This window comes from Oncorhynchus nerka, linkage group LG10 (assembly GCF_034236695.1).
Source record: "Oncorhynchus nerka isolate Pitt River linkage group LG10, Oner_Uvic_2.0, whole genome shotgun sequence".
In the NCBI taxonomy this organism is placed as follows: domain Eukaryota; kingdom Metazoa; phylum Chordata; class Actinopteri; order Salmoniformes; family Salmonidae; genus Oncorhynchus; species Oncorhynchus nerka.
Genome location: NC_088405.1, coordinates 56,635,307 through 56,659,150, shown reverse-complemented (window position 1 = coordinate 56,659,150; position 23,844 = coordinate 56,635,307). Strand labels below are relative to the sequence as shown.

General features: G+C 42.8%; 1 protein-coding gene across 1 annotated transcript in view; it reads left to right on the top strand.

Annotated features, from left to right (window-relative positions):
* The window catches only part of kcnip1b (Kv channel interacting protein 1 b), a 38,932-nt gene extending 18,379 nt beyond the window's left edge, over positions 1-20,553 (top strand). The window contains exons 2-8 of the mRNA XM_029670607.2: positions 16,665-16,789; positions 17,712-17,781; positions 17,902-17,972; positions 18,111-18,218; positions 18,309-18,413; positions 18,583-18,645; positions 18,805-20,553. Coding sequence (XP_029526467.1) covers positions 16,665-16,789; positions 17,712-17,781; positions 17,902-17,972; positions 18,111-18,218; positions 18,309-18,413; positions 18,583-18,645; positions 18,805-18,852 — 590 coding nt within the window. The 3' untranslated portion in view covers positions 18,853-20,553. The remainder of the gene's footprint in view (positions 1-16,664; positions 16,790-17,711; positions 17,782-17,901; positions 17,973-18,110; positions 18,219-18,308; positions 18,414-18,582; positions 18,646-18,804) is intronic.
* The last annotated feature ends 3,291 nt before the right edge of the window (positions 20,554-23,844 follow it).

The following is a 23,844-nucleotide window of genomic DNA, read 5'->3' as shown; positions in this document are numbered from 1 at the left end:
GGAGGCTGTGGGGTGGAGGCTGTGGGGTGGAGGTTGTGGCAGAGGTTGTGGCAGAGGTTGTGGCAGAGGTTGTGGCAGAGGTTGTGGTAGGGGTAGAGGTCATAATGGGGGTGAAGCCAACAGCTCAAACCAGACAGTTTTTTTGTGGGATACGGATGGATAAAACAAGTCTATGCCTGCCAACCACCTTTCTTTACTGAATGCCTTATGGATTCCTGTCCTCTCCGCCAGGTCAAAGGCCAGTTTCCAGACAGCCGGGGGCTCTTTTCATTTCTGGGATATGACTCACCAGGTCACATTCGAAAGAGATTGGTAACCCACCCAAATGGCTGTGGCCTGGGGTTTTGACCTGCTTGTCTCGGCAGGGCCTCAGGGTTTTGACCTGCTTGTCTCGGCAGGGACTCTGGGTTTTGACCTGCTTGTCTCGGCAGGGACTCTGGGTTTTGACCTGCTTGTCTCGGCAGGGACACAGTGTTTTGACCTGCTTGTCTCGGCAGGGACTCAGGGTTTTGACCTGCTTGTCTCGGCAGGGACTCGGGGTTTTGACCTGCTTGTCTCGGCAGGGACTCAGGGTTTTAACCTGCTTGTCTCGGCAGGGCCTCGGGGTTTTGACCTGCTTGTCTCGGCAGGGACTCAGGGTTTTGAGTTGCACATTAAAAGCATGTGCAGTAAATGCCCTGCCCTATTCTGACCCCTAACAATAACCGCTATTCTGACCCTAACCTTCTAACCCTAACCCCTATTCTAACCCTATCCCCTATTCTCACCATAACCTTCTGACCCCAAACCTAACCCCTATTCCTTACAATAGCCCTAACCTATTTTGACCCTAACCCTAACCCATATTCTGACAATAACCCTAACCCCTAATCTGACCCTAACCCTAACCCATATTCTGACAATAACCCTAACCCCTATTCTGACCCTAACCCTAACACCTATTCTGACCCTAACCCTGTCCCCTATTTTAACTCTGACCCCTAACCCTAATTCTAACCCTGCTAACTGGGGGTTATCTGGCTATGCTAGCAGACATTACCTTATGCTAACTAGCTGGCTAGTATTTATTTCACCTCAGATTGACTAAATTACTGCTAGAAACAAATGATCAACCAAAAGGGGGCATCTCACTCCATTGTGGGGGGGTGGGGGTTCTCTTGACCTCATCATACTAACCTAAATGACCTTTTTCTAAGTGGCAAAACATTTGATAAATGTACCTCAAAATCGTTTAGATGGAATGACTTCAAAAATGTTGATGAAACAGAGGTAATTTGTAATTGATCAAGACTAGTGGCAGCTAGAGGAACTGTATAATTTTTTTAGGGGGACATCTTGTGGTTTTTCTGAGAATTATGGGACACACACACACACACACCTAGCACCATAGTACCTTAGCACTTTTCATTTTTCAAGCATGGTGGTGGCTGCACCAGGTTATGGGTATTCTTGACATCGGCAAGGAATAGGGAGTTTTTTTTATCATAAAAAGAAATGGAATAAACCTAAGCACAGGCTAAATCCTAGAGTGAAACCTGGTTCAGTCTGCTTTCCAACAGACACTGGGAGACAAATTCACCTTTCACAGGATAATAACCTAAAACACAAGGCCAAATATATACTGGAGTTACTTATTAAGACGACATTGAATGTTCCTGAGTGGCCTAGTTACAGACTTAAATCTGCTTGAAAATCTATGGCAAGACTTGAAAATGACTGTCTAGCAATGATCAACAACCAAGTTGACAGAGCTTGAAGTCATTTTCAAAAGAACATGTGCAAATATTATACAATCCAGGTGTGCAAAGCTCTTAGAAACATATGAAGAAAGACTCACAGCTGTAATCGCTGCCAAAAGTGATTCTGACATGCCACTCAGGGGGTTGAATACTTGTTTTTCATATTTTCATTACAAATGTTAACATCTGTATTTTGTGTAGATCGTTGACAAATCAGATGTCAATGAAAACCATTTTAGGGGTGTGAATACTTTCTGATGGTACTATCTAGAGAGCTCTCATGCAGCAAGATGACAGGCCACATAGCTTTAGATATTCCACCCTGTCATAGAGTAGACATGGAGGGAAGGTACGAAGGAGAGAAGATGAAGTAGCATAGTGAATGTGGGTAGTATGGATCACTCTCAGCCTGACATACTCTATCTACATCCATACCATTCACTAGTCTGGAGGTGTGAGCACAGCAACAGTTACTGACACCGCATAACAACAAGGTATGAGGAGAGAGAGGGAGGAAAGGATGGAAGAGGGAGGTGGGGGTGAAGAGTGAAAGACAGGGAAAAAGAGAGTGGGGTGACCGAGGAGTGAATGAGCGCAGGGTGGGAGGGGCATGGAGAAGCAGGAGCAGCTTGTGTGCGTTTGGGGAAGGAGAATTTGAGCCATTTTTTCGTTCACTCAGAAACGACGGCAAAAGAACAGGGGCTCCCCCATAGTGAGGCCCGGCGTGGACCAGACCGAGAAGAGACAGGAGGAGGGCAGAGGTATAGAGAGGGAGAAAGCCATAGAGAGAGGAGGACTGCTCAGTCCTCAGTTTGTTCGAACAGGCGGGTTTCCACGTCGACAACATGGGCGCAGTGGTCGGCACGTTGACCATGCAGACTAAGCAGAGGAGACGACCATCCAGAGGTATGTCAACTACAGTGCATTCGGAAAGTATTCAGACCCCTTGACTTTATCCACATTTTGTTACGTTACAGCCTTATTCTAAAATGGATTAAATAAATGTTTTTCCTCATCAATCTACATACAATACCCCATAATGAGTAAGCGAAAACAGTTTTTTTTTTTTTTTTACAAATGTATTAACTAAAACATGTAAATACCTTATTTGCATAAGTATTCAGACCCTTTGTTATGAGACTCTAAATTGAGCTCAGGTGCATCCTGTTTCCATTGATCATCCTTGAGATGTTTCTACAACTTGATTGGAGTCCACCTGTGGTAAATTCAATTCAATTGAGACATGATTTGGAAAGGCACACACCTGTCTATATAAAGGTCCCACAGCAAAAACCAAGCCATGAGGTCAAAGGAATTTTCCGAAGCGCTCCGAGACAGGATTGTGTTGATGAACAGACCTGGGGAAGGGTACCAAAAAATGTCTGCAACATTGAAGGTCCTCAAGAACACAGTGGCTTTCATCATTCTTAAATGGAAGAAGTTTGGTACCACCAAGGCTCTTCCTAGAGCTGGCCGCCCGGCCAAATTGAGCAATCGGGGGAGAAGGGCCTTGGTCAGGGAGGTGACCAAGAACCTGATGGTCACTGACAGAGCTCCAGAGTTCCTCTGTGGAGATGGGAGAACCTTCCAGAATCTCTGTAGCACTCCACCAATCAAGCCATTATGGTAGTGGCCAGACGCAAGCCACTCCTCCGCTTGGAGTTTACCAAAGGCACCTAAAGAACTAAGACCATGAGAAACAAGATTCTCTATTCTGATGAAAACAAGATTGAACTCTTTGGATTAAATGCCAAGTGTCACGTCTGGAGGAAACATAGGAAACCATCCCTACGGAGAAGCATAGTGGAAGCAGCATCATGCTGTGGGAATGTTTTTCAGTGGCAAGGACTGGGAGACTAGACAGGATTGAGGGAAAGATGAACAGAGCAAACTACAGAGAGATCCTTGATGAAAACCTGTTCCAGAGCACTCAGGACCTCAGACTGGGACGAAGGTTCTACTTCCAACAGGACAACGACCCTAAGCACACAGCCAAGATAACACAGGAGTGGCTTCGGAACAAGTCTCTGAATGTCCTTGAGTGGACCAGCCAGAGCATGGACTTGAAAACGATCTCGGGAGAGACTTGAAAATAGCTGTGCAGCGACACACCGCATCCAACCTGACAGAGCTTGAGAGTATCCTCAGAAAAGAATGGGAGAAAAGAATGGGAAAAACTTGCATTATTCCCAAGAAGACTTAAGGCTGTAATCGCTGCCTAATATGCTTCAACAAAGTACTGAGGAAAGGGTCTTGTACTTATGTAAATGTAATATTTCCAAACACTTGTAGAAACCTGTTTTTGCTTTGTCATTATGGGGTATTGTGTGTAGATTGGTGACGAGAAAACAAACAATTGAATCCATTTTAGAATAAGGCTGTAACGTAACAAAATGTGGAAAAAGTCAAGGTGTCTGAATACTTTCAGAATGCACTGTACATCAATTAGACAGACCACAGAGAGACAGAGAGAGAGACAAACTCAAAAGACAGACACATAGAAGACGACAATGGCTGACAAGCAGGGACACCCTAACTGGATAGAGAACCTGAACTACACTCTCATGGTTATGACTGAATAACCACGGTCCTTAACCAGCAGCTAATGATCATGAGTTTGGCTGTGACATGTCTTAGTCTCTATGGGAACTCTAAGATAGCATGTACAGGATAATGCTATTATTATTATTAGTAGTAGTAGTAGTAGTAGTAAGCAACTTACTTCAAACTGCACAGAGAGACAGAAATGGTATCCACAAGTTCATCTGACTCTGGGGAAGTAGATAAAGGGCCTCAATGCCATGATCCCAAAGTATCCCTTTAAAATCATGAGACCTTGCGATGTTTTATTATCAACTAATAATATATTGGATCTTTCTATGTGACTTTGTTTAAATCTGATGGTCAACGATGATCGATTCAGATCATAATTCACCATAATAAGATGATAATATGGCAATGCAAGGGAGACATTATTGCTTAGAACAAGTCTTAGACTGCTTTATTGCAGCATTAGAGTGCATTATAGTTGTGGGCTTCAGGTCAAAGGTTACACTCTCTAATATGTCTGATAGCTAGATAAACAGTTAATTCAGTAAGGTGACAAATTAAGTGCTAGGGGGGCTACATAAATGGATGACATTACTGTTGAGGAACCATGTCCACTCATACTGCCCTAATGGTTGTGTAGTAACACGTGTGGACAGGAAGAGAAGTCAAGGGACAGAGCAATAGAGAAACTGAAAGACTGAGAGTGACAAAACAAAAAGGAGATAGAGATGGATAGCGTGACTGACACATACGTGAACGCAGATGAGAGCGAGGAACAGTGACCAGGGGAGGACTATGTGTGTGAAATATGTGGCATCTTTCCTGAGGTGCACATTGCATGCTGTCCCACAGGCACGGTTGAAAGATTGTTGTCATATATAAGGATGCCCTTGAGAAAGACAGGGTTCAGAATCATTGCTCCTGACTCAAAAGCCTTTTATTACTGTTGGTGTGTGTCAGAGGAGGCTGGTGGGTGGAGCTACGGGAGGAAAGGTTCATTCCAATGGATGGAATGGAATCAATGAAACGGAGTCCACGTGTTTGGTACCATTCCATTAATTCCATTCCAGTCGTTACAATAATCCTGTCCTCCTATAGCTCCTCCCACCAGCCTTCTCTGGTGCGCACGTGTGAGCATGTGCGTGTGCGCTTGCTTGCGTGTGCACAGATGCACATGCATGTGTTCTCAAGAGGAGCAGAGTGAGAATGTGCGTATGTGTTTTGCATGTGAGCATGTGCATTGGCACTCAGCTCACATCTCATACCTCTTCCTGTCCGTATGCTTGAAAGGCTGTTGTCATGGAGACTGCAGGGTTGTTAGGTCATAAGAGGGGAATGTGAACAATCCTCTGTGTTGCCTGATGGATGGATTATGAAGTGATGGTACTATGATATGAAGTACAGACTCCAGGGACTACTGCAATGAGTCATACTGTGTGGTATTACATGAGGGGCACCACCAGAATCATGTTAGGCATGGCTTTCTACAAATACCTCACATGTAGTGGGAGGTTGTATACTGGAGGGATATGGATCTTTTGCCCAGACTTATTCTCAGTGATGAAATTCTCTAAATTGTTTGTTTTCTTGTTTTAAAATGGGGTAGTTGTTTAAAATGTGTTTATATTAATAGTAGATGTTAACAGAATTCCAATTCCATGTTCTTTTTAAATTAAAAAACCCATTTGGCAATCTTAAAAATGTTAATAGCAATATGAGTTATGGCTTGGGGGTGAGGGGGGAATTCTGTATTCATACATCATCACATTGACAATCAATTAGGAGGATTGATCTCCTTGATTAAAATCCTGCCATTAATTAAGGCTGACGTATATCAATGCATTTAATCCCACAGATTAAATGTATTGATATACACAGCAGCAGGCGGCTGTTGGATTCATCTCCAAAATCACTTGGCAACTCTTGGAAAATAATTTGACCATCACTAACACATCCAATCCCCTTCAGCGGTTTGTGAGAGAAAAATCTCCTTCAAACAGCGTGTTTTCTGCAGAGGAGAGACGGCGTGTGTTTTTCTCCTGGAGAGGAGAGACAGCGTGTGTTTTTCTCCTGGAGAGGAGAGACGGCATGTGTTTTTCTCCTGGAGAGGAGAGACAACATGTGTTTTTCTCCTGGAGAGGAGAGACAACATGTGTTTTTCTACTGGAGAGGAGAGACAACGTGTGTTTTTCTCCTGGAGAGGAGAGACGGCGTGTGTTTTTCTCCTTGAGAGGAGAGACAACGTGTGTTTTTCTACTGGAGAGGAGAGACAACGTGTGTTTTTCTCCTGGAGAGGAGAGACAACGTGTGTTTTTCTACTGGAGAGGAGAGACAACGTGTGTTTTTCTCCTGGAGAGGAGAGACAACGTGTGTTTTTCTACTGGAGAGGAGAGACAACGTGTGTTTTTCTCCTGGAGAGGAGAGACAACGTGTGTTTTTCTCCTTGAGAGGAGAGACAACGTGTGTTTTTCTACTGGAGAGGAGAAACGGCGTGTGTTTTTCTACTGGACAGGAGAGACGGCGTGTGTTTTTCTCCTGGAGAGGAGAGACAACATGTGTTTTTCTCCTGGAGAGGAGAGACAACGTGTGTTTTTCTCCTGGAGAGGAGAGACAACGTGTGTTTTTCTCCTGGAGAGGAGAGACAACATGTGTTTTTCTACTGGAGAGGAGAGACAACATGTGATTTTCTCCTGGAGAGGAGAGACAACATGTGTTTTTCTCCTGGAGAGGAGAGACAACATGTGTTTTTCTCCTGGAGAGGAGAGACAACGTGTGTTTTTCTACTGGAGAGGAGAGACAACATGTGTTTTTCTACTGGAGAGGAGAGACAACGTGTGTTTTTCTCCTGGAGAGGAGAGACAACATGTGTTTTTCTACTGGAGAGGAGAGACAACATGTGTTTTTCTACTGGAGAGGAGAGACAACATGTGTTTTTCTACTGGAGAGGAGAGACAACGTGTGTTTTTCTCCTGGAGAGGAGAGACAACATGTGTTTTTCTACTGGAGAGGAGAGACAACATGTGTTTTTCTACTGGAGAGGAGAGACAACGTGTGTTTTTCTACTGGAGAGGAGAGACGGCGTGTGTTTTTCTCCTGGAGAGGAGAGACAACATGTGTTTTTCTACTGGAGAGGAGAGACAACATGTGTTTTTCTACTGGAGAGGAGAGACGGCGTGTGTTTTTCTCCTGGAGAGGAGAGACAACATGTGTTTTTCTACTGGAGAGGAGAGACAACATGTGTTTTTCTCCTGGAGAGGAGAGACGGCATGTGTTTTTCTCCTGGAGAGGAGAGACAACGTGTGTTTTTCTCCTGGAGAGGAGAGACGGCGTGTGTTTTTCTCCTTGAGAGGAGAGACAACATGTGTTTTTCTACTGGAGAGGAGAGACAACGTGTGTTTTTCTCCTGGAGAGGAGAGACAACATGTGTTTTTCTCCTGGAGAGGAGAGACAACATGTGTTTTTCTACTGGAGAGGAGAGACAACGTGTGTTTTTCTCCTTGAGAGGAGAGACAACATGTGTTTTTCTACTGGAGAGGAGAGACAACGTGTGTTTTTCTACTGGAGAGGAGAGACAACATGTGTTTTTCTACTGGAGAGGAGAGACAACATGTGTTTTTCTACTGGAGAGGAGAGACAACGTGTGTTTTTCTACTGGAGAGGAGAGACAACATGTGTTTTTCTCCTTGAGAGGAGAGACAACATGTGTTTTTCTACTGGAGAGGAGAGACAACGTGTGTTTTTCTCCTTGAGAGGAGAGACAACATGTGTTTTTCTACTGGAGAGGAGAGACAACGTGTGTTTTTCTACTGGAGAGGAGAGACAACATGTGTTTTTCTACTGGAGAGGAGAGACAACGTGTGTTTTTCTCCTTGAGAGGAGAGACAACATGTGTTTTTCTCCTTGAGAGGAGAGACAACATGTGTTTTTCTCCTGGAGAGGAGAGACAACGTGTGTTTTTCTCCTTGAGAGGAGAGACAACGTGTGTTTTTCTCCTTGAGAGGAGAGACAACATGTGTTTTTCTACTGGAGAGGAGAGACAACGTGTGTTTTTCTCCTGGAGAGGAGAGACGGCGTGTGTTTTTCTCCTTGAGAGGAGAGACAACGTGTTTTTCTACTGGACAGGAGAGACTGCGTGTGTTTTTCTCCTGGAGAGGAGAGATGGAGCGATGAATAGATGGAATATGTGACGCAGAGGTTCTGAAAGCAGTGTCAGATAAAGAGACATTCCACCTTGGGGATCTAAAACTAGTAAACTCAGTGCCTCCTCCTTCACCACTCTCTAAACAGCCATGTCAGAACAGGTGCTGATGAATATTCATTGGATGAGAAACCATGAACTAATGAAGTACTAACCTCAGACACTCTCTCTGACTGTCTGATTTGCCCACTGGCCTACGTCCTGTCTGGATCTGGCTGTGACTCATGGGAGATGTCTCCTAATTGTGACTGACTGCTTAAAGACCTATTTCCACAGGGGATGTATCTGGTCCTGATCATCATGGGACTGAGTCACAGGAATTGTTGTCTTTCAGATAATTGGGTTTGTTTTGCAGTGATATGTGGTTTTGAAGCTCTGTCCGAAGGCTGTTGTGCATACGTAATCAGACTGTAGTTGTGGCAGTATTCTGGCTGTGCATTGTAAAAGTATTGAAGCCGTTAGTATTGAGAGGCCTGGTTTCTCTTTGTACCCAGGCTGAGCAGAATGAGAGTATGTCCCTCAACATCGTGCTGGGTTTGGTTTCGTGGGGTATCTCTTTTTTTTACTCCAATTTAAATTAGGTATGTGTCTAAATCTTCCACCCGCTTCTCCTTATCCCTCCCTGTGCCCTCCAGACATCATCTGGATTCCTTTATTCTTCTCTGCCTCCATGTGTGTTTGTTTGTGTCCTCCTCTCTCTCACTCTCTTTCACTTTCTCTCACTCTTTCTTCTTCTCCTTTTCTCTTCATCACTTCAGCCTGCTGCCTTTTCACACATTCACTCTATCCTGCCACCCACTATCTCCTACCCGCTTTTCATCCTCTATATCATTCCCACCTTTATCTATCTCCACCTCTTTCCCTAGCTCTTTGTTGAGGACTCTATAGCAGTGAGGGGCAATTTTGATGGGTGTGTGGGCCACAAAAAACCTGAACTCATCATGAGGGGCTGCAGGGGCTTGGGGGTTTGTGTACGGACATCCATACCCCCACATGCAATCATAGCCTGCTCTAGCCTTTTGGGGGAACTAAGTGAGAAAAAAATGAAGTTTTGGAATTCATCTCCTGAAATTCTACACGTTTTGCCATGGTGTAGAGAGAAATGTTTCCAGTTTTTTATACAGTGCCTTGCGAAAGTATTCAGCCCCCTTGAACTTTGCGACCTTTTGCCACATTTCAGGCTTCAAACATAAAGATATAAAACTGTATTTTTTTGTGAAGAATCAACAACAAGTGGGACACAATCATGAAGTGGAACGACATTTATTGGATATTTCAAACTTTTTTAACAAATCAAAAACTGAAAAATTGGGCATGCAAAATTATTCAGCCCCTTTACTTTCAGTGCAGCAAACTCTCTCCAGAAGTTCAGTGAGGATCTCTGAATGATCCAATGTTGACCTAAATGACTAATGATGATAAATACAATGCACCTGTGTGTAATCAAGTCTCCGTATAAATGCACCTGCACTGTGATAGTGTCAGAGGTCTGTTAAAAGCGCAGAGAGCATCATGAAGAACAAGGAACAAACCAGGCAGGTCCGAGATACTGTTGTGAAGAAGTTTAAAGCCTGATTTGGATACAAAAAGATTTCCCAAGCTTTAAACGTCCCAAGGAGCACTGTGCAAGCAATAATGTTGAAATGGAAGGAGTATCAGACCACTGCAAATCTACCAAGACCTGGCCATCCCTCTAAACTTTCAGCTCATACAAGGAGAAGACTGATCAGAGATGCAGCCAACAGGCCCATGATCACTCTGGATGAACTGCAGAGATCTACAGCTGAGGTGGGAGACTCTGTCCATAGGACAACAATCAGTCGTATATTGCACAAATCTGGCCTTTATGGAAGAGTGGCAAGAAGAAAGCCATTTCTTAAAGATATCCATAAAAAGTGTCGTTTAAAGTTTGCCACAAGCCACCTGGGAGACACACCAAACATGTGGAAGAAGGTGCTCTGGTCAGATGAAACCAAAATTGAACTTTTTGGCAACAATGCAAAACGTTATGTTTGGCGTAAAAGCAACACAGCCCATCACCCTGAACACACCATCCCCACTGTCAAACATGGTGGTGGCAGCATCATGGTTTGGGCCTGCTTTTCTTCAGCAGGGACAGGGAAGATGGTTAAAATTGATGGGGGAAGATGGATGGAGCCAAATACAGGACCATTCTGGAAGAAAACCTGATGGAGTCTGCAAAAGACCTGAGACTGGGACGGAGATTTGTCTTCCAACAAGACAATGATCCAAAACATAAAGCAAAATCTACAATGGAATGGTTCAAAAATAAACATATCCAGGTGTTAGAATGGTCAAGTCAAAGTCCAGACCTGAATCCAATCGCGAATCTGTGGAAAGAACTGAAAACTGCAGTTCACAAATGCTCTCCATCCAACCTCACTGAGCTCGAGCTGTTTTGCAAGGAGGAATGGGAAAAAATGTCAGTCTCTCGATGTGCAAAACTGATAGAGACATACCCCAAGCGACTTACAGCTGTAATCGCAGCAAAAGGTGGCACTACAAAGTATTAACTTAAGGGGGCTGAATAATTTTGCACGCCCAATTTTTCAGTTTTTGATTTGTTAAAAAAGTTTGAAATATCCAATAAATGTCGTTCCACTTCATGATTGTGTCCCACTTGTTGTTGATTCTTCACAAAAAAATACAGTTTTATATCTTTATGTTTGAAGCATAAAGATATCAGTCGGTAAAATCGACCATGATTACTACACGTTTAGATAGCTGGCTAGACTAACTTACTAATAAAAAAAAGTTTAGCTGACAAGGGCTAATTGAGTGACTGTCAGTGACTGACATAACAAGAGAAAACTGTAATTAACTTATGTTATTCAGGTTTTCTCTGTGCTCTTCTTCATAATTACTGGTATAGTGTGTGGGTGTGTGCGCGCGTGTGTGCGTGCGTGCGTTACATGTCCAAAGTTTGGACACACCTACTCATTCAAGGGTTTTTCTTTATTTTTTACTATTTTCTACATTGTAGAATAATAGTGAAGACATCAGAACTATGAAATAACACATGGAATCACTTAGTAACCAAAAAAAGTGTAAAACATCAAAATATATTTAATGTTTGAGATTCTTCAAAGTAGCCACCCTTTGCCTTGATTACAGCTTTCACACTCTTGGCATTCTCTCAACCAGCTTCATGAGTTAGTCACCTGTAATGCATTTCAATTAACCGGTGTGCCTTAAGTTAATTTGTGGAATTTCTTTCCTTCTTAATGCATTTGAGCCAAACAGTTGTGTTGTGACAAGGTAGGGGTGGTATACAGAAGATGGCCCTATTTGGAAAAAGACCAAGTCCATATTATGTCAACAACAGTTCAAACAAGTAAAGAGAAATGACAGTCCATCATTTCTTTAAGGCATGAAGGTCAGTCAAGATAAAAGATAAAGATATATCTCGTAGTTAGTGAGGAATGAGTGTCTTTGTGAGAGTCTGTGGGTGAGTGTGTGAAGTCTGTCCCCTGGAGAAGAGCCGTCTAGCCTGTATGTTTCATCTCATCATCTATAATCCAGATGATCATAAACCTGGAGGGCTGTTTCTCTTCATCTGCATGATCAGTGTTGGTACTGATACGTGATCTGAATTGACTGACAATCATTTAAATCAGTTCAAGGATGGAATCAAACGAAACCATGTCCACCTGATACAGTAATGAGCAGAGGGCCTAACCCTCTAATTACCAAAACACAATTTGTGAAGTTGATCAAATGTAAGGATTGCGTGGAGGATCAAAAAAAAGAGAACACAATTCAATATAAGCTGTACTGCACAAAGGGATTCAAATGATAAAGAAAAGCCTATCCAGCACGGGTGTTCGGGATGGCGGCGAATACACAGTGTGTTCAGGGACCTATTACCATGGAGATGCCAGCAGGAGCTAGGCACTCAGGATCAGCTGATTCAGCTGTAAGGGGATTGAAGCTTTGGGCAGATTCTGTTGGAATGATGTATTATACCAATGAGGTACAGACAGACAAGAACACTCAATGTGATGTAGTAAGATCTGTGAAGTCTGGCTCATTAGGAGTTACAGGTGGGATTTGATCAGTACATCAGTCAGTCGTGTCTCTTCAATCTGAATGATGGGGGGGGGGGGGGCTCAGTGTCTCCCTCTGTGAATTAAAATGTAAAAAATGTCAAATGTAATTGCCATCTTCCACTTCCTCTGCAACAGTCCCTTCTTCATTTGAATGTCCCTCCCTTGCACCCTTTCTCAAAGCCTCAGTGATGCGAACACAGTTACTGCTGGACCTGCAGGGTAGGGTAGGGTGTGTGTGAAGTTGGAATATTTTCCAGGTATTTTACAAACGTTCCATCCCAAGGATAAATCACTTTTCTCCCAGGTAACCCAGTGTTTCCCGCCAAACAGGAAGTGTCATGTAAAAGCATATAAATAGGCCTGTCTGGTAGTGTTTGGCGATTTGATCAAAAATCCAAGCCTGATGAGCCCTACATTAAAGACATTTAATGAGCCCAAGCTCAAAAAAAGACCAAAGGATTGGGGGCTTTTGACTTATCAGGAATCAAGGTAAGACCCAAATGCAGACTGTGTGAAGTAGCAATGTTTATTGTAACCACAGGGACAGGCAAACGACAGGTCAAGGCAGGCAGGGGTCGATAATCCAGAGTAGGAGCAAAGGTACAGGACGGCAGGCAGGCTCAGGGTCAGAGACAGGCAGCAGTCAGGTACAGGGTCAGAGACAGGCAGTAGTCAGGCGGGCGGGTACAGGGTCAGGACAGGCAAAGGTCAAAAACCAGGAGGACGAGAAAGAGAGAGTAGGGGGAAAACCAGGAGCTGAGACAACCCGCTGGTAGGCTTGAAAAAATAAAAATGTCAAACTGGCAACAGACCGACAGAAAACACAGGTAATAATACACAGGGGATAGTGGGGAAGATGGGCGACACCTGGAGGGGGGTGGAGACAAGCACAAGGACAGGTGAAACAGATCAGGGAGTGACACTACATATTATGAAAGGTGTGTGTATATGCATCAGCCTACTAAGGCCCTAGTATATTTCAAAATTCAAATTTGCTCGCTTATCCTTGTAACTTTGTAGGCCGCACGTGCTGCACCAGAATCGTATGCTCTCTATCGACTTTATCACCTACTAATTGTAGGTTGATGCATATACACACACCTTTCATAATATGTCCCCTAATGTTAGACTACCTCCTCTTTCTCTATTGTTGCTTCATTCCTTCCTCGCTTTCAACAGTGAAATTAAATACGTTTAGTTGTCCTTGTCTTAATCATTCTCATGACATAGTTGAATTAATAGAGGACTAGAATTATATGCAGAAGGCTTTCACTTCTCTTCACGAAGATTGAATGGTTACGGGTCTGAATAAATAACCGCTATAGCCTACCACCATCGCACGTTCGCTCTTCTTTCAAACTCCCCGTGAGTTCTATTGGCTGCTGTATTTAACTTTCAGCAAACAAGAGTTAGCGTCCTTCTTCGAATAGTCTATTGATATTAGAAATGCTATGACGTCCAGCAAGATATTCTAGTCTAACTTTTCCTGCACGGGACTTCAAGATCTAAGGAGTGTTTTTTAAAGAGTGAGGTCAGCGGCGCACAGGTGTGTGCGTATTGCGCAAGAAACAGAGGACATACGTTAAGCTTATTATGCTAAATCCATAATTAATTAGATAAATATACAGTAAGGCTAATACTGCATTGAATGTATTACCCGAAAGAGGTAGGCTAGGACATCTATACAGTGCCTGTATTCAGACCCCTTGACTTTTTCCACATTTTGTTATTTTACAGCCTTATTCTAAAATGGATTAAATTGTTTTTTTCCTCATCAATCTAAACACAATACCCCATAATGACAAAGCAAAAACAGGGTTTTTAGAAATGTTGGTTAATTTATTAAAAATATCACATTTACATAAGTAAATGTTGAAGCACCTTTGGAAGCGATAACAGCCTAGGGTATGACCCTACAAGCTTGGCACACCTGTATTTGGGGAGTTTCTCTCATTCTTTTCTGCAGATCCTCTCTAGCTTTGTCAGGTTGTATAGGGACCATTGATGCACAGCTATTTTCAGCTCTCCAGAGATGTTTGATCGGGTTCAAGTCTGGGCTCTGGTTGGGCCACAAAAGGACATTCAGAGATTTGTCCCGAAGCAACTCCTGCATTGTTTTGGCTGTGTGCTTAGGGTCGTTGTCCTGTTGGATGGTGAAACTTCACCCCAGACTGAGGTCCTGCTGTCATGTGCCTTTTACTGAGGAGTGGCTTCTGTCTGGCCACTCTACCATAAAGGCCTGATTGGTGGAGTGCTGCAGAGATGGTTGCCCTTCTGGAAGGTTCTCACATCTCCATAGAGGAACTCTAGAGCTCTGTCAGAGTGACCATCGGGTTCTTGGTCACCTCCCTGACCAAGGCCCTTCTCCTCCGATTGCTCAATTTGGCTGGCCGGTGTGCCTTTCCAAATCATGTCCAATCAATTGAATTTACCACAGGTGGACTCCAATCAAGTTGCAGAAACATGTCAATGATGATCAATGGAAACAGGATGCAACTGAGCTTAATTTTGAATCTCATAGCAAAGGGTCTGAATATTTATGTAAATAAAGTGGGGGGGGGTTTATTACATTTGCTAAAATATTTTTTAAAAAACAGTTTTCGCTTTGTCATTATGAGGTATTGTCTGTAGATTGCTGATGTTTTTTTAAAATTAAGGCTGTAACGAAACTAAATGTGGAAAAAGTTAACGGGTCTGAATACTTTCCAAAGGCACTGACTATAGGGCTATACATCAATCTAGAACAGGATTATCTATTTTGGGGTTCATGGGGTGAGACAAAGACTGCGAGAGAGTGCTTGAGCGTGCCCTGATTTAAAGCAATGATATTCGATTGATAGGCTGTTTTTAACTCTGCAGGTGCAATTAAAAAATATATATCTCTACAATGAAAGAATAAGGTGACTCCTGAAAGCCAAATGGAGATGGATAAATTTGACACTCATTCAGTCTTTATATTACTGTAGCACATACTATGCTGCAGCAAATGTAGGCCTACCTGTCACAATAAAAAAAAAGTTACTATGATGAGATAGATGACAGGTCTACATGCATTGTGAATTGCGTTCCATACCGAGATGGGCTGTCTGTCCCCACCCTGAGCGTTGATGATTCATCATGCAGAGGCCGTAGAGATGCCACATTTAGACATTGCATATCATTTAACAGTTCCAATTTACGCCATGCTGTTAATATAAATAATTTATTATAATTTACCTGTTTCTCACGGGTATTTATCCTGATTAAAGGGAGTGGTTTTGGGTGGTAAATCCCGATAAATTCTGCTCATAGATTATGCATGTATGAACTACACTATGACACATCCAGCACAAAGCTTGTGTGTGTGTGTGTGTGTGTGTGTGTGTGTGTGTGTGATGATCGACTCCTTTCATGATATGCAAGAGTCTGTGTTTTGAAATAGCGACGTGTATTTGTGTGTTTTAGTTCTGAGAGGAGCACGTCTGTGCATGTTTCCTAGTCTCCTCCAGTGGGCCAGAGGCTGTCCCTCCCCCGCCCCCTCCTGAGAGGACGCTAGCTCATCACATCATTACCCAACATTCATCTCTCTCTGGCACCCAAAGCACAAAGTTACCATCAGTAGAGTTCCCCAAGTCCATAATGGGGAGACCTCTAATCCTCCCTCCCTCCCACCTCTTCCTCCATACAATCTTCTCTCTTCTGAAACCTTCTCCCCTGGCTCATTTCTGTATTCTTCCTCTCCCAACATCATACTCCCCTTTTCCTTCTCTCATATTGAACTCCTCTTCTGTTTGTTTAACTTGCCATGCCTCATCCTCCTCCATTACATCCCTCTCTCTCTCTGCTCTCACAATCTTCTCTAGAATTCTTCTGTAGGCTTCTCTTAACTTTCCATATGTTTTGCTGTCTGACTCTCTCACCACCTATACAAAGACTCGAAGTGGGGTAACTTTAAAGCTTATTCTTTCTGGCAACAATGATATGATGTACTGTGAAATAAACTGTGATGTTTAAATTATGATGCATCTGTGACATTTCACGCTGGTTTGTTTACATAAACACACAATTAATATCTCCCTCCCTCCCATACTCCCTCATTCCCTCCCTCCTGCCCTCTCTACTCTCTAGACAAGATTGATGATGAGTTGGAGATGACCATGGTGTGTCACAGGCCAGAGGGTCTGGAGCAGTTGGAGGCCCAGACCAACTTCACCAAGAGAGAGCTACAGATCCTCTACCGAGGCTTCAAGAATGTACGCACCTCATCCTCCCTCCTCCCTTCCACTGTCTGTCTATCTTCATCTTCCTCTCTCTCTCCGTCTTTCCTCTACTATCGCTCTCCCTGTCTTTCCTCCGCTATCTCTCTACCTGTTTTTCTTCCACTACCTTTCTCCCCGTCTTTCCTCCACTATCTCTCTCCTTGTTTTTCCTCCATTATCTCTCTCCTTGTTTTTACCTCCGCTATCTCTCTACCTGTTTTTCTTCCGCTACCTTTCTCCCCGTCTTTCCTCCACTATCTCTCTCCTTGTTTTTCCTCCGCTATCTCTCTACCTGTTTTTCTTCTGCTACCTTTCTCCCCGTCTTTCCTCCGCTATCTCTCTCCTTGTTTTTCCTCCGCTATCTCTCTCCTTGTTTTTCCTCCGCTATCGCTCTCCCTGTCTTTCCTCCGCTATCTCTCTCCCTGTCTTTCCTCTGCTATCTCTCTCCCTGCCACTCTTAAGTATACATTCCTGCCTATGTTGCCTCTCTTCTTTACAAGTGTTAATGTCAAAGCACTCTTATCTCTTACTCCGATAAGTAAATGCATTCAGCCTCGTGCCTTCATCACTTCATATGCTGCTAATCATTTTGTACAGGCCTGCAGCTAGAGGAATTAAGTCTGTCATACACCATAACAACAATTAAATGCTGCGTTACCCATATACACCCAATGGGAAAATATATGTAAACATATATTCTCTACACACAAACATGCTCAAACACCCACCGACACACCCCCACATACAAGTTATATACAAATTGCTAGTTAATTAGCTGTTAGATTTGACTGACATGTTAACTCTGTAACCAAGGGTGGTGCCATTTGAGCGTAAATGATTGGTTGATCTGGGCGCTCACCAGAAGAAGCTGCATTATTTCGTTGTTTGAAGTAATGTTCTCACATGGTTTCCACAGGAGTGCCCGAGTGGAGTGGTGAATGAAGAAACATTTAAACACATCTACGCCCAGTTCTTCCCCCACGGAGGTACAGTAAACCAGACACCGCTCATTTAGACACATAACATGGCCCTTTCTTGTTTGCGACTCATTTACAAGCACTCTGGGATAAAAACAAACCTCATGCCCGTATCTGGTTGTGTTGCAGATGCCAGCACTTACGCTCATTACCTCTTCAATGCGTTCGACACGACAAGCAATGGATCCATCAAGTTTGAAGTACAAACCACATGCCACCACTATCACTCAGAGAGTGCTTTAAATAAAACATGTCTTTATCTTATTTGTACTGGTGTTATCACTCAGGCCGAACTCAGTAATTTGGTCATCTCTCTCCCTATGTGGTGACTCACTCAGGAGTTTGTAATGGGACTGTCTACACTGCTGCGGGGCACTCTGAGAGACAAGCTGGAGTGGACTTTTCATCTGTATGACATCAACAACGATGGCTACATTAACCGAGAGGTCTGTGTGTTTATTTTGCATGTCGGTTACATTGAACGATTTACATATGACGCACTTGTTAACACAGCGTTTTGTATTTCTGTGTTAAAGGAGATGACTGAGATTGTGAGGGCCATTTACGACATGATGGGGAAATATACCTACCCTGCACTCAAGGGAGATGTGCCGAAGCAGCATGTGGATGCTTTCTTCCAGGTGACTTTACCCGACGTCATACAGTACAATGTAATACCAAAACAGATGCTTTACTGCAGAGGGTTATGAAACCCTTAGGTGTGCGCAACGGTTTAGACCACATAATAACAATATCATACGTATTGAAATAAAATCATGTACAATTCTCTCACCTCTTCCCTCCCCACAGAAAATGGATAAAAACAAAAATGGAGTTGTGACTTTAGAGGAATTCATTGTCGCATGCCAGGAGGTATGTATAGTACAGGCGTATGTTGATACATTTCGATATTGCTGTCGGTGTCTATGTAAGATGCTATCCCTATTTCATGATGTGCTTTGAGTTCCATCATTGGACCCCCCCCCCCCCCCCCCCCCTTTCTTTACCGTCTTTCTCCTCTTCTCCCCTCAGGATGAAATGATGATGAGATCCATGCAGCTCTTCGAAAATGTGATGTAAAAAGGGCGCCGGGCGGAAGGAAGGAGAGAGAGTGTTGAAAAAATCGAGAGAGAATTCTGCGTGTGTGTGCTTCAGTCCGTGCGCTCCTGTGCGTATGTCCGAGCACGAGTTTTGTTTATCTGTGTGTGTCTGTCAGAGTGGATGAATGTGTATGTATGTCTATCTCTCTCATCTAACTTGTCAGCGTCCCTGTGTTTGCCAAATAATGTCTCTGCCTGGCTCCATGCTGTTCTATGGATCAGATGAAGCCAGAACCGCCCAAATGACCAGCTGAGAGCAACAAGCTCTCACAGTCTCACTGCAGAATTAGACATTCATCCACGTTCTCAAAACGTCAAATTTCTAAGTGTTTTTGTTGCTCATGCTGCTCTGTATCGTTCCATTTCTCCAAACATCAAATTTAGAAGTTAAGGGTTAAGTTTAGGCACTCATTCTGAATGGTCCTCAAGTCAAATTTCCACGTCAATCTTGAACGACCTGGCTGCTGAGAGACCCCTGGACTTGATTGTCATATTGCTGAGCCCGGGAGCATGCAGGTGAATTATCTGGATAATGCTTCCTGCCTTTTTATGTGACATGAAGGTTTGTAAATCAGATGATCATACAACACAGGCTGAAGTGTGAAACAGCTGAGAAATCTCAAACCTATACGCTGCTCCCCGCTTAATATGTGGAAACCCTACCTCCGGAAACTACACTGGGCTACTTTGGGTTCTTTTGACTTTGTTCTTTTTGCCAAAATAGATGCATGCTTGACCCAGAGGGATATCTCCCATAGAAATAGAATAGTGATTCTACTCTATGCGCCCGACCATACATGTGCTTGACCGGGACATGGACCTTTAATAACCTCTTGACCTCTGTATTTAACTCATGCGTCCAGTGAATGATTTATGGACCAATATGATCTACTTATCTACTTGTTTATTAACGTGTTTATGCTGTAAAATATGAGGTTGTCCGAATGTATTATTTGTTGGCTTTAAGTGTCATATGTCGTGTCCGTTTGACTATTGTCGTGGTGACCTCCGTACCTCTGTGTTGGCTTTGCTGTCGCTCTCCCGTCTATTCCTGTAGTTGTCTGTCTGTCCCTGGCGGATGCCTGTTATCATGTGTGCTTACAAATACACCCAATAGACTTGGTTTATGACTATGATGATACATCATCTTGTATGTTGGCTGGATCTAACTAATGATGGGAAATGACCATCTGCGTAATGCAATGTGAATGGTGTGACTTATCTGTTGAAGTGTGCATTTACAGTATATATGTGTCTAAACCCATTGAGGAAAACAGAAATGTGAACTAAGTATTATTATGGAGTGAGGGAATGTGTCAGTAAAACAAAGGTATGGAGAGACACTGAGACACAGCTATAAAACATATAAAAAATTATCACAGACCAACGCCACCACTCTTCTAATGTCGAACAATTATTATTTTTCTTCAAGGAATTACTCATTTGTGTTGACTTTGTCGGTTTCTCCTCAGTGTGCAAGATGGTAAATATATTGAATTAGTTTAGCTCCGGGTTTCAAAAGGGCAAAACAATATGAATACAAAATGTAAGCAACAGGTGCACCTCATACAAAACTCTATCTCAGACTGGGACCGATGGAAAGATTTAGATTGGAGAGAGTTTCAGCTTTCATGTTATGTTGTACAGTGCAAATGCTATCAATAAAATGTTTTAGAGAATATGTTGTGTTCTCTCTCTGTGTGTGTGTGTGTGTGTGTGTGTGTGTGTAGAGATAGAGAGGAGAGAAAGGGGGATCTCTGAATCAAATAAAACATTAAGATAATGATTGTATATATTAATAAATACGCCTCTTTCCGTCAACAGCTGTGATTAAAGGACTAGACCAATAAAAATCTTCCCGCATTCTAGAAAGAAGATGTGGTTGGAACAACCTTTCTGAGTTCCAGGAAGTGCCCAGTGGGGGTTAAGGGGGTTTGAAATGTGGAGGCAGTGCAGATAGTTGAAGGAGTGAGTGGAAATTAGGAAGAAATGGCAATGGGATGCCCCGCAGCCTGCAAGAACGTCTTATTCATCAGAAATACTGAAGTAGATTTATTAGAATAGTTTCTGTATTCTGTAAGTGTGTCTACCACAATCCGTGCCCATATTCAACCTAACTCACAAACAAAACTTTGAGCTGTGAATATAACATTTTACACAAATTAAACCATAATCTGTGAATTAAACCATAATATGTAATATTCACGATTAATCACAAATGAATCCATGATCTGTAAATATATTCAACATAGCTCAAAAATAAAGCTACTATTTGATCAAATGTATAACGATTTGTGAGCAAATGATTAGAAATCCCAAACATTTACAACTGTGGAATGTGCATTTGCGCATTCAAAAAGTGCTTACGGAGCTGCAATTTACGCTTACATCATTTTTTTGACAAACTTTCCGTCTGTTGATGTATTACTATCTACAAATCTCCATTCATTGAGATAATCTTTGTGTCATTCTCATTCAGTAATTTCTTGGGAGAACACTTTCTAGCTAGATAAACTTCATCAAATGTGAGTATAAGGATGATTATTGATTTTTAATTAAATAGTGGTATATAGGTGTAGGGTTAGTTGGTCGTGCACTTTTTTTACTTTTCCCCTTCCTTTTGTATATCACAAAATGTAACGTGATTGACCACACACTACCGCACAGTAGGTGGTGGCATGCACAAACAAAGTGTGAGAAAGCCAAGATACCAAAGAAGAAGAAGAAGAATTTGAGTATAACATTTATTTATTCAAAAAATGATGTTAAAATATTCAATAAATGACTTTCATATGAATGTTAAATTTTATCATTGGGGCATGCAACACAGAGTGTGTGCTTTTGACATGAGCCCACTAGCCTAGTCTGATTCATCAGGTTGTAATACACCATGAATTGGTATATACAGGCTGAGACATTTGTGGTGTAAATGTTCCTTAGAAGCCAGAATGCTGCGCGAAATTTATGACTAAATATCCACAGAGTAGGGTTATTAAACCTCTTGAGTGTAGGGGGCAGTATTTTGATGTTTGGGTGAAAAATGTACCCAAATTAAACTGCCTATTTCTCAGGCTCAGAATCTATAATATGCATATAATTGTCCGATTAGGATAGAAAACACTCTAAAGTTTCCAAAACTGTCAAAATATTGTCTGTGAGTATAACAGAACTGATATTGCAGGCGAAAACCTGAGGAAAATCAAACCAGGAAGTGGCCTCTATTTTGAAAGCTCCGTGTTCCATAGCCTGCCTTCGCTCCATTTAAAGGGGTATCAACCAGATTCCTTTTCCTATGGCTTCCCCATGGCTTGAACCGTCTTTAGACATAGTTTAAGGCTTTTATTTTGAAAAATGAGCGAGAACGATCACATCGCGTCATTGTATGGCTGGGTGCCAGCAGTGTTTTGTATGCGCAACAGCTTGGAGCATCCTTGGGTTGTGCCGTGGCGGAGATCTTTGTGGGCTATACTCGGCCTTGTCTCAGGATGGTAAGTTGGTGGTTGAAGATATCCCTCTCGTGGTGTTGGGGCTGTGCTTTGGCAAAGTGGGTGGGGTTATATCCTTCCTGTTTGGCCCTGTCCAGGGGTATCATCGGATGGGGCCACAGTGTCTCCTGACCCCTCCTGTCTCAGCCTCCAGTATTTATGCTGCAGTAGTTTATGTGTCGGGGGGTTAGGGTCAGTTTGTTATATCTGGAGTACTTCTCCTGTCTTATCCGGTGTCCTGTGTGAATTTAAGTATGCTCTCTCTAATTCTCTCTTTCTCTCTTTCTTTCTCTCTCTCGGAGGACCTGAGCCCGAGGACCATGCGTCAGGACTACCTGGCATGATGACTCCTTGCTGTCCCCAGTCCACCTGGCCGTGCTGCTGCTCCAGTTTCAACTGTTCTGCCTGTGATTATTATTATTTGACCATGCTGGTAATTTATGAGCATTTGAACATCTTGGCCGTGTTCTGTTATAATCTCCACCCAGCACAGCCAGAAGAGGACTGGCCACCCCTCATAGCCTGATTCCTCTCTAGGTTTCTTCCTAGGTTTTGGCCTTTCTAGGGAGTTTTTCCTAGCCACTGTGCTTCCACACCTGCATTGCTTGCTGTTTGGGGTTTTAGGGTGGGTTTCTGTACAGGACTTTGAGATATCAGCTGATGTACGAAGGGCTACATAAATACATTTGATTTTGATTTGATTTTCTCTCTCTCTCTGAAGAAGCTACATTCCCGGTTGATATATTATCGATTATATATTGTAAAAACAACCTGAGGATTGATGATAAAAAACGTTTGACATGTTTCTACGAACATTATGAATACTATTTGGAATTTTCGTCTGCGATGTCGTGACCGCTCGAGCCTGTTGATTTCTGAACATAATGCGCCAACCAAATGGAGGTATTTTGGATATAAAAATAATCTTTATGGAACAAAAGGAACATTTATTGTGTAACTGGGAGTCTGGTGAGTGCAAACATCCGAAGATCATCAAAGGTAAGCGATTTAATGTTCCTTTTCTGACTTTCGTGACCAATCTACTTGGCTGCTAGCAGTTTGTAATATTTTTCCTACTGAGAGAGATGTGCTTACATAAACGCTTGGTATGCTTTCGCCGAAAAGCTTCATTGAAATCTAACACGGCAGGTGGATTAACAACAAGCTGTGTTTTGCTATATTGCACTTGTGATTTCATGAAAATTAAATATTTTTTGTGATTTAATTTGAATTTGGAGCTCTGCAACTCAGCGGTGGTTGACGAAAATGATCCCGTTAATGGGATGGGTGCATCAAGAAGTTTAACCTGCCTGTTCAGTATATTGGTTTGTACTTCCATTTAAAAAAAAATGTTTTATCGAATGTGACTAACACTTCCACAATATGGCCGAGCCTAACAGAACCACAGCCCGAACGGAAAACACTTCCACAATATGGCCGAGCCTAACAGAACCACAGCCCGAACGGAAAACACTTCCACAATATGG